The sequence below is a fragment of the Glossina fuscipes genome, unplaced genomic scaffold (assembly GCF_014805625.2).
Source record: "Glossina fuscipes isolate IAEA_lab_2018 unplaced genomic scaffold, Yale_Gfus_2 62, whole genome shotgun sequence".
Taxonomy (NCBI): domain Eukaryota; kingdom Metazoa; phylum Arthropoda; class Insecta; order Diptera; family Glossinidae; genus Glossina; species Glossina fuscipes.
In genome coordinates, this window is record NW_023998434.1 from 109,058 (window position 1) to 121,347 (window position 12,290).

The window sequence follows — 12,290 nt, forward strand, 5'->3', positions numbered from 1 at the left end:
TTTTTTTTTTTTTGGTTTAAATCAAAACAAAGCTCACGTAGCCTTCTCGTCGTCACGTCGTCATAGTTTTTGTTTAACTGTATGATCTTTTTATTGTTGTAGTAGTAGTGAGTAGTAGTTAGTGCATATAAATAAAAGGAATATGTTTGGTCTTGCAGTGATAGCTAAGGCATAGAAATTATGCTTGCATCGCAAGAAAATAATATGTTTTTAAAACGACGAAATAAATATATAAATAAATAACTAATAAAAAGAAAACAAAAAACGCATAAAACTTACATAGGCGAAAACAACTGTTGTTTAAGAAATTAGCCGAATATCGATACCTAAAGTCGAAAGTTGAGCATCATTGACGTTCTATCTTATTTTCGTGAGCACTCTACACAAAACGAATGTGTATTTCTATATGCATTTGGCAAATCTTATTTTTTTTTCATGCATGCATGAGTGCATGCATAGTACTTTTTGTATGTTTAGTGTTTTATATGCATATGTTTTCTTTTTGCTTTTGGTGCGTGTGTATTTATGTGCGTGTGTGGGTGTGTGTGTGTGTGTGTGTGCATTTCAATAAAGAAACACTGTCGGAAAGAAATGATTGTTATTTTTATTTAAATTTTTCTTTTTTTTGTTTTCTTGCTTTTGTTGCTATTTTTATTTTAATTGCTTTTTTTTATTTTTTATTTTTTTTTTTTTATTTGTTTAAAGTTAAACACAATAAATTTTACTTTTGTTGTTGGCCTCGTTATTTTATTTTTATTTCTATTGGCCCCATACCACCTATAAATCGTTTATAAACAAACTTTTTTACTCCCAGTGCATTAAAATATACTTTTATGCTTACCTTCAATGAGAATGAAAGGAAAATAATTTTTATTATTCTATTTGTAACTTAAAAGCAAGTCGGCGAGCGATGACATTTAAGCTACACACTACGCTCGATAGCGAATTTAATATTAGAGTTAGAGATCAATTGAATGAATGAATGAACGAATGAGTGATTTTCGAAATTCTGAAGACTATACTTTTTAGGTTATGTCACGATTATCAGATATAAGATTTTTGCAAAATTACAAAAATGCATCTAAATCTTAAGATATATAGCAGCATGCTCTCAATTGAGGTGACCAGAGTTTTTGTTTGCTTTTCGATAGGAAAGGTGGGGAACTTTTTTTTTGGGCGACTGACAAACTGAAGCAACTTTTTTTCAAATTTCGAAATATTAACAAGCCCTCGTTGTTTCCTTATGGTTCTAACGCTTTCGCAGCAGGAAACTCTGAAGGGAAACCCTTCTAATAAAAACTTAACGTAAAAAAAAAAAATTGACGCGGAATAACTTTCAAATTAATTCTGCAAACGTGCTAATAAGCTTGAAACAATTCTGAAGCAGAATAAAAATTTTGAAAAAACCGCCGTATTTAAAATTGTAAATAAGATAATCATTATGTTTGTATTATTTTAGTGAGTTTTGCAAGAAAAGAAAAAGGATAAAATTTGATGCGTATTGGAAGCTTGTCCCTAACCTTATGACTGCAAGCAAGAGAAAGTTTCACTTTTCCTTACAATCGCAATATATTCGCTTGTGAAATGAAGAAAAGAACATTTCACGCCTACTACGATTATTCTCGTCACCTTTACATAACAGCCCCAATGAGTGTTAATCGCTCCGTGTTAATACAATCAAATGTAATAAAAAGCTATAATTTTCAATTGAAATGTTGAGTAATCAAGATTCGCGTCAAGGCAAATAAACAACATTAGCACTATAGCTTTTCCTTTCCTTACTTAGTCTATATATATATGCGTGCGTGTGAATGCGCATGTTTTTATTTTCCAATTTTTTTTTTTTTTTCATTTATTTTTTTTTTGCTTTTGGTCACTCTCAAGCGATTCATCATCTACATACATATAAATAAATATGTAAACTGTACACTTTATTGAAAATATTTTGCCTCTGAAAACTTTTAAATTTTTGGCGCGAAATTCTTTTTATTCATACCATTAAGTTGTATTTTGATTTCTTTGGTGATGAAAAAAAAAAAAAAAAAAAAATTATATAATAATAAATTGTGAGAGAGTGAATATGTATATATATATATATATATATATATGTGTGTGTGGGTAGTTACTTGAAGAGTATGGAAGCATTTAAAATTTATGCATTTTTTGAAGGTCGATCATCGTCTTATCAGCGTCATCATCATCGTTATTATTGTTATTATTATTTTTATACATTGTATGTGTTGCGTTTTTCTTATATATGTTTGCATGTATGTATATTATTATGTACATATATAAACATTATTATTTGTTTATTGGCTTTGTAAAGTTGTGTTGATTTTATACATTTTTCGCGGTTTCATGTGTTCCTTAATTGCTTTTGTTTTGTTTTGTTTTTTTTTTTTTTTTTTTTTTTTAATGACAATAGTGTACGAACTTGTCTTTATCATTGTAGCAGTTTTTTTTTTTTTATTTCTTTTTTATTTGTTCAATTTAATCGGTATACATATATTAACGTGTGTTATTTTTATTAATTTAAACAAATTGATTGCATTTAATAGCTACTGAAAGATTTTTTTTTTTTTGCTTTTTTTTTCTTTAGGCTAATATTGTCGATGTACAGTCTTGTCGCATTAAGATCAAGTGCTTTAGTCGTCGTAAAAATTAGTAGTTTATGAATCGAAGAATAATGAAGGTTGCCTTCCGAGTCCCGAGAAGTATTACCCGGATTATTAGGTTATTAACATCAAACACTATTCTGCTTGCACTCGTTTCTTCTCTTTGCAATTTATGTGTAGCCCCTCAAGAGAGCATTTACATATTTTTACACAGGTAACAGTGTTCGTAAAGTGTAACGAGTCTTCTTTCTGAAAACGTTTAGGGCCAATGGGCTAAGATAGATGGAAAAAGAGGACTTGCGATCGCTTTAAGCACTTGTGTTGCCTCTGCCTCGTATATTTATTATGTCTGTATTTCCTAGTGATATGTACTTGTGTTTAGTTTAGAATGTTAAAATGTTAACTAAGAAATTAAAAACCACAGCTGTTTTCGTACGTATCACCGTAGGATAAGAGGTGTATTAGTTTTGTCAAACCGTTTGCAAAGCCCAGAAGAAAGCATCGGAGACCTCCCAAATATATATATATATGTATATATTATTGATAAGCATCGAGTTTAAAATCTATTTAAGCATGTCCGTCGGTCTGTCCGTTTTGGTAATGTCTGTTGTAAACATTCTCCTGGCCGCAAAAACGAAGTTAGCGACTTCAAGTTTAGCACAAACATGGGAATTCTTGTGCCCAGATTGGTATTGAATTTAGAGCCAAATCGGTCAAAGAACATGCCCACAGAATATGCAGATTTTGAAAACTCCTACACATGACAGATAAGTGTACAAAAATTTGAACACATATTCTATGGGCGGTGATGCGGCACCTGTATAAAGATTGACCACGTCTATCCAATATTATAGTGTATCAAAACTGAATTTTTTTTTCAAGACCTTCATAAGGCAAAGAAACAAGCTGCAAAAATCCCATAAAGGCCAGTTTCAAATTTGGCATGCACTTGAACATGTCTATCCGTCTGTCTGCGCAAACGTGCAGCGTTTGTGGTAAATATGCTGCCGTTAACGAAAATGAGGAATTTTGAAGTGACAGGCAGGCCCACAGCTCCCACACGATACACCTACGTTATAAAAAAATTTTTATTTTAAAAATAGAAAAAATTAGCCACGCCCACTCCATTTTAGAAAGCATGAAAATTCAGTTCTTTTACTTTTTTTCGGTTTTTTTCGGGTAACGGTGATGGGTATAAAAGATTTCGTCACGACCGAATATAATCTTCTTACTTGTTACGATTACTACCGATATTGATCGGAGGTAAATTCAAACAGCAATTTGCTTGCAACAAAATGCAAATGACACTGCAACAACAATTCCGAGATCTTTTAGTTTTAAAAATTCGAAGAAAATTTCCAAATTTTAATAGAAAAGATTCGGTCAGGACCGAATACAATTTTCTTGCTTGTTGTTATTTTTTTTGATTTCTGTGTTTGCCTTTTACAATCGAATTTACTGACCTTTGCTGTAGAGTAATTCTTCTAAATTACTTGGAAACTTTAAAATATCAACAAAATATATTCGAAATTATTACAAAAAAAAAAAAAAAAAAAAAAAAAATAATAATAATAATAGAAAGCTTTACGACACTTGGAATGTAAGATAATGAAAGAAAGCCAGACTGCTTGAGACTTTTTTTTCTTTTTGTTTTTGAAGTGCAGGCGGTGATAAACACAATCATGCCTCTGTCAGTTAGTCATATCATCTGTTATCTGCTGTGTGCTGTCTTGCTAGGAGGGAATTTGTTTTTTTATTTTTTTTATTTTTTTTTTTATTTGTGTTGATAAATATGTTTTTGTCTATTTTGTGCAGAAAGTTTATTAAATTTCGTGTTCAACACACAACGCACAGCAGCCAGCATAGAGAGAATATACAAATACATATGTAAACTTGATTAGCATCAATAATGGAATGGATTTGTAATGCGTTTGCTTGCACTAAGCGTGGTACACTAATTTTGTCGAATTATTCCATTGCATTTACCATATTAAGTAATTAATTTTGACCTAAAAAGTAACCAGATGGCTTTCGTATGCATATAGAAATAATTCGTAAAAAAAATATATCGGACTTAGGGAAAAAGTAAGTAAGTAATGCTTCCTGACTGACTGCCTCTACATAGATGATACATCATAGGTGGTAGCGTTTTTATGCAAAGCATTTTGTTTTGCTTTCCCGTATGATGGACACTTGCACACCATTTCTTTCTACCTTTTCATGCCTTTTGCTAACGGTGGGCTCTGTGTTTGCTCTCAAGGAATTTTAATGTGATTTCATTGAAATTACGATTTTTTGATGATTTCATTTTATATAACGAAATCGTGATATTTGACTCGATCTCATGTGAAGCTAAGGAAATTAATTGTTCGTATCAATCATAACTTCAGCTTAAGCACGCACACTCTTGACTATCTTTCATCGTCTATCCATCCATCCATCCATCTATTGAAATCACACTGACAATCTCGAAATCATTAAATTTGTAATATTGTTCATCGCATTATTTTATTATTGCATTGTTATCATTAGATTTACTTTATTTTAACCCTATTACTCTTGGATTATCTTATGTTTATTTTCTGTTTATGTGCATGTGAATGGCGATGTGTGCATGTTATGATTTAAGTATGTCAAACTCAAGCTTCTATGTCATATTGCGTCGATGTATGGTATACGCTATGCATGGCTGTTACGTTATGCTTACACAATAGTTTAAGAAAAACAAAAAAAAAAAAAAAAAATAGAAAGGAAAAAAAATTCAAAACCCAAAATTTTGATGGATTTCATAAATTTCGGTTAAACTGTATGACTGACTATATAAACTCTTGCTTTCTTTTTTTTTTTTTTGCTTTTTTTTTTAAATTGTGTTTTCCTTCTCAACATTTTCTCTAATACATATTAAGTAAATTTGTGTATGTGTATGTATGGTTCGACCGGGTATTAATGTAAAAGTGCCGCCATATACTAAAGACTATGTGTCTCTCTTGTAAGAAAAATGGAAAATTTAAATTAACTTTTGCCCTATCCCTATATGGTTTTGTTCCGTTTTTATTTAAGTTCTATGTAGGTGATGGTGCGCTTATTATTATATCTGTTTTTATTTACTGTATGTAGAAAAGTAAAGACTATTTATTTATTTTTATTTTGATGTCAGTGTTTTAAGAAATTCATAAAACAAATACAGATACCACACATAACACTATGTATACATATGCGTTTTGTAAGCTAAAGATAAAAACCAGTAGTAGAGAGTTTTGTGTTGTTGTTTACCTTTCGAAATCGAAAAAACTGTGAAGAAGAAGAAGAAGAAGAAGAATAAAAAAAAAAATAAAAAAAAAAAATTAGTATATACACAGAATGTCTAGAAGGGAAGAAATAATTATATTAAGTATTAGTACATGATGGTAAAAACGTGAGCTGACTCTCTTGTATTAAATTAAAAAACAAAACAAAAACATATAAAAAAATTTTGCTAACGAATCCAAAGCCAACGAATTAACGTCCGGCAATAAGAGAATATTTAATATTTATTCGATTATATTGCAACAGCAATCAACAACCTAAATAAAATGTTAAACTTAAGTTTAAGTTGTTTATGATAATAAGTTTTGTTTTTGAAAGTTTTGCTTTCAGTATTTCTTTAAGAAAAGTAAAGAAACGCACAGGCATCGCTCGCAATGTATTTGCAACAACTCTCATATGGGTAAGACTTAGGGGTTTCTTTGTTTGCTGTCAACTTCACACACACACACACACACATTCACTTTCTTTTTCTCTTTCTTCTTCTTCTTCTCTTTCTCTGCCTCTCTATATGCTGTATAAGTGTTTTCTTTTCTCTTAATCTCTTTGCGGGTAACTACTAACTCATGTTCGATTTTGTTATGATCTAAATTCTATAGTCTAATTAGTTTTGAAGGTCGTCAATGTGAGATTAATGAATTTTATGGTATTTGCATGTGATGAAGCGTAACAATAACGATAAAGAGACATTTCAATGACCTCTTTTGCTCTCTCCTATTAAACTAAATAATATAATGGAAATTATATACAATTATTTTTTTTTTTTTTTTTTTTTTTTTTTAATAGGGAATAAAAACTCAAGCAGCTCTTATCGTGCTTTATTTTTTGCCTATTTGTAGGCAACACTTGAGTTTTATTGCAGTTCAAATTGTACTCTATATATGTATATATATATATATGTTTTTTTATTTAAAAAAAATTAAATATATGTATTTTTTTTTTCTTTTTTCTTTTCAGAATGTTTTAATTTACGTAAAAACAAACAATTTATTGCTGCTGGCAGCGGTGGTGTTGTTGGTAAACTAATAAAAACAGCAGCTAAATACGAAGTATTAAAATTACCACAAGAGGAGATAACAACGGCAACTGTGACAGCGACAACGACAACAACGGCAACAACAACAGCAACGGGAACAGCAACGGCAACGGGAACGGGAACATCGTGTCAATTGCACTCGACAGACTTATCGGTAAATAATAAAAAGTGTCTTGAAGGGAGAGAAGACAACACCGACAACAGCAACAACAAACATGTTAATAATAATTTGCAAACTGACAACACTAAAAGCAACACAATAGACACTAACAATGATGATAATAATAATGATAATGATAACGATGATGGTGGTGATGATAATGATGATGATGATAATAATGATGATGATGATGATGATGATGATGATATTGATACATTAACAGCGACAGGAGGAACGACAATCATGTTGCAAGTTTCAGTGTCAGCACAAAAGGCGTCACGCAATATGACCTCCATCTCAACAGCTAATGCGCCACATACGCATCATGCGTAAAACTACTAAATAACAGAATAAGAAACGCGTACAAACAACAATAATAATAGCGACAACAAGAATACCAATACCAACCAACAACAATAATAACTAACAACTACAGCAACAACGACAACAAGGCAATGAATGATAAACCAAAAAGGCATAATATTACTTGAGTGGGTCTTTTTAGTATTTTTGGATTTTGTCACATAGAATGTCTGACTTGTTATAAAAATAGCTCACCCAACGTACATAAAAACACACACACACACACTCGTCATACAAAAAATAATTATTGTATGGAGAAAAAAAAAAAAGTAAAATGAAAAAAGTCGTCTGAAAACGCAAATAGAACAGAAAGAAAGAACACAATCAATAAAAACATTTATTATTATTATTATTATTATTATTATTATTATCTTTCACACTCCCGGGCAGAAGCTCAGTCAATTTTTGTTTTTGTTGTTAATGGATGCAAAAGTAATAACAACGATAACAAGAAGAAGAAGAACAACAACAACAAACTATAACAAATGATGTATAAGATTATTAAACAACATATATATATATATATATAAAACAAAAAAAAAAAAAAAAAAAAAAATGAAAAATAATTTAAAAAATTTAAAAAGAGATTGAAACAATTCAAATTTAAACATTTGAAGTCGACTTTCAAATGATCTCACTTATATTCAAAACAAAAAAACAAACAACCAATACTACTATATATATATAAAAATGCTTTTTTTAATTTAAAAAACTTAAATTATGTTTAAATACAATCAACGACAACAAAACAACACAAGAAAAATCCTTAATTATTGTAATTTTATCCAAAAATGGAAAACAACACATACACACAAAAAAAAAAAAAAAAGAAAGAAGAGAATTTTATTGTTTTTTGATCTTCATCCATCTCTCGTCCTACTTTCTTATTCTCCTTCCTTTTGTATATTTATTCTTTTCTTTTTCCTATATATATTTTTTTTCTTTTGTATTTTTAAAGCGTTTCTCTTTTTTTTTTTTATTTTTAAGATTATATTTGCAATTGTTTATTTTTTTAACTTTTTTTTTACTCAGCAGTTTTGAATAACAATAATCATTGTGTTTTATTTAACGAAAACAAAAAAAAAAAGAGGAAATATTTTTATAATGTTTTTTTAATTGCACTACGAAGAGAACTTTTCAAAATGTTGTAATGTAAATTTACATTAATTTTATTTAGTATTTGTATTTAACCCATATCATGAAACTATAAGAAAAAAAAAAGATATATATATATATATATTTAAAGAAAATATTTCCAAAAAATTATTGTCCAAATTGTAAATTGAGTTTTTTTTTTTTTTAGTTTATAATTAAATAATTTTTTTTTTTATATTCAATTATGAAAAAAAAGGCCCAACTTTAAATTATTGCAAAAATTTAAGAAAATTTAAAATAATTTTTTAAGGAAAAAATAAATTAATTAAAATCTTTTATAAAAAAAACTCTCTCATTTTTTTCTTTTCATAACTTTTAACTATTGCAGCACAAATAGCAGCATGATAGGAACAGCGTAGGAATTTTTCTTGTTAATTAATAAGGCCGGAAGGTATTTGATGTAAGGCTATAGTCCCGTTACGTCCTTAAAAATCTTAATTAAGTGCTGTTAATATTAAAGACTTGGTTATAGAAGGTTGGAGGTAGAGGACTCTTTGTCTTTTACTTACTACGAAACACATAGGCGAAAGGCACTTGGAGGACAAGTTGGTTTTGCGATCTAAGTCTAATGATTTATCTTAACTTTCCACAGGACTTCTTTTCGTGATTTGATAGTGCTCGGGACGACACGACAAACAGGGCAGTGACCACTCGTTTCCTTCTTTGACTTTCCATATTCGGATTAGATTTTGTGCTTTTGTCCCTTTGAATTTTAATCTCAGTCTAAAACAATGAAAACCTCGGCGTTCTTCAGAAATGAACTAAAGCGCGGAGTCAATCAGGAAGAAACGAAGCGCTGCTGTTTTCTGTGAAGACATTTCACGTTTCCATGATTGTGCGGTATCCTAGCGTAAGACCTATTTTGATTTTCCACGCTCCCATTACCAAGAACGGTCAGAAACGATTAATGCCTCGTTACCACATCTCTTTAAGGGACTGAGTTGCATATTATAAGCAATATAAGGAGAAAACAGAGCGCAAAAATTACGTTCCCGATTTATTTTTCATTTACGGTTCAGGTTTAACGTGTGCAACGGGTTAAACAATAATAACGTGCACGGGTTTCACACGTCTCCTACGATCGATAAGACAAATATCTCTAAATATCTCCTGAGAGGTGTCAAAATGTCAATGTCTTTAAAAGTCTCTTAGAGTCTCTTTTTTTATCAATCAATTCTTGGCATAGCAATAGCGACTCCTTCCAAAAAAAAAAAAAATCTAATCCCGACACAAAACCCCTATTGTTCGTCTTTTTTTACCCCAGGTACTATGGCTGCGCAATATTCTATACCTAAATTTGATATGAGCCTCAATACTTTGATATATCCTTTATAAGTAAGAACGACCGAATCGGTTATGGTTTTAAAAGTGCATGATTCCGAAATGGGTCTTTTTTTAACCATTGCAATCTGCTCTTAGCTTTGCGCAAGTACTTCAGTAGTTCTTTCTTCAGCAATCAATTCGACACTTTGGCGACCATTTTCTTTTTTTATTTCTCTCCTAACAAATTTTTAAACTGTGATAACAAATAATTTTGCAAACTCGTAGAAAACAAGTACAAAATCTCAAAAATGGTTGCAAACCGTTCAAACTTTTCGAATAGATCACCAAATAGTGATCATCTTGTTATGATGATTCTGCTTTGTTGCTATAGCTACAAAACTACAAAATGAACCCAAAATTTATTAATTAAACGTTTTATGACTGCTAGAGGCATGCTCATGCCTCATGTTTTTTTTTCTTTTCTTTTAAACAAATGAAAAACTGGTCGTTGGATTAAAAAATCGATCGGGAAATAAAAAATATGACTGTCTTCTCTAAACTGTTGAAAAGCGGTTTAATAGCGTCCTGAACTACCTCCTACCCCCTTTAAATGACGATTTTCCTACACTATTAGTACAATTTTATTTTATATTGGATGACTTTGATATTCACTTACGAGTCTATTACTAACATTTATTATACGTCGAGTACTTGTGTGGCTTTTACACCGTTGGAGCTAAAAGATCGTACTGGTCCTTGATCACGGCAAGAGAATGATTCCGCTTGTCAAGGCTTCAATATGGCTCATGGCGTCAAAATTGGGACAACACAAATCATAGAAGGCTAGAACGAATAGTCGTTTCAAATATATTTCTAAGAAAATTTTTTTACAGTTATAAAGAAGCAATCTAAACTATTGAAAATATAAAGTTTACTATAATTAGTATTTAGCTTAGCGTAGCTAGCTTCTGATGGTCTCTGCTTATGGTATGTCTGCTATGTATTTGTAAACGTCTGATACAGTATTTGCCGCATAGATATCGTTATCTCTTGGAAATTTATTTTATTATGGTTAACATGTCTAATGATAAAAAAAAAAAGAAAAAAAAAACAAGTAAGAAATTTATACTCGGTCGCGATCGAATCTTTTATACCCATCATCGTTTTTCTAAGAAAGACTAAAAATACTATAACAATATACTATTTGGTGAACGCGGCCTACCCCTTCTGTTCTTTGGAATAAATGTGGAAATTTAGATTGTGTGTGTCTGTTGTAGTTTATTAATAACGAGGAAAAAACATTGAAACTGAAGGTTTTTCCTAGTTTCTGTTATACAGTCGTATGGGTGTTGTTTGTAGCTGTGTCCTTTGACAAATTTGGATCATTTGTCAATGTTTTCGCAAATTCCAACCATTTTCGCTAGCGCTAGAATATTTACCATAGATACTATACAAATGGATAGACGGACAGATGGACAGACAAACAGAGCGATAAACTTGCTTATGTGCTTTCGTTATAAATGCTTGAAATTCTGATGCACTATAAAAATGGATAGGCGTGACCATATTTGTACAGGTACTATACCTGTCTATCGCCCATAGAATATGAGTTCAAATTTTTATATAGGTTTAATTGCTGTACTTTATGAGTAATGAGCAAAAAATATAATTTTTTATATATTTTGATAAACAGAGGTGTTCTGAGTTTACTTGACACTGTAGACGTATCCTTTGATCGATTTGATATCAACCAGCGCGCACGAACTTCCAATGCTTCTGCCAAATATAAAGCCTCTTTGTAGCTTCATGCAGGGAATTTTTACAACAGACATTATGCAAACGGACAAGTTGGACAAGAGGCCATGTTTAAATCTTTTTAGAACTTGATGTTGATCAAAAAGTATGCATCCTCTAAAGCTTCCTTCTGAGCGTTGCAAACGTTTTGACAAAATGTATATAACCCCTCATCCTTTCGTGATGGGTATAAAAAAAGAATTAAAAAGGAATTCCAATAGGAAAACTGTACGTCATACAATCCAAGCTATATATTATGCAGATATTACATATTCAACGTGTATAAGAACATATGTAACTTCTAATGCGTTCACAAATGTCCAAGCAGTTCACTTGTTTGCATTGATTAGATGACGGTATGACGGTAATTTTTGCATTAAATTGTACGCTGCAATAGTCAGCAGACAGTCATTACAACCTGGATAGAAACGGATGTGGGATGTGTTGCCATGAATATGATCATACAGTAAAACATAGCGATAGAATGCACTCAAGCAAGCATACATAAGCACATCAAGTGAATGAAAAATTTCGATTAGAAGAACAAATCGTTTGCTACTTTTAATGACACAAACATGTATATATATCTATATATATATAT

General features: G+C 30.7%; 2 protein-coding genes across 2 annotated transcripts in view; one reads left to right on the plus strand and one right to left on the minus strand.

Annotated features, from left to right (window-relative positions):
- The window catches only part of LOC119638035 (myb-like protein A), a 14,009-nt gene extending 6,533 nt beyond the window's left edge, over positions 1-7,476 (plus strand). Inside the window, exon 2 of the mRNA XM_038034617.1 lies at positions 6,876-7,476. Coding sequence (XP_037890545.1) covers positions 6,876-7,447 — 572 coding nt within the window. The 3' untranslated portion in view covers positions 7,448-7,476. The remainder of the gene's footprint in view (positions 1-6,875) is intronic.
- The window catches only part of LOC119638036, an 84,498-nt gene that overhangs the window by 60,639 nt on the left and 11,569 nt on the right, over positions 1-12,290 (minus strand). The window lies entirely within an intron of this gene.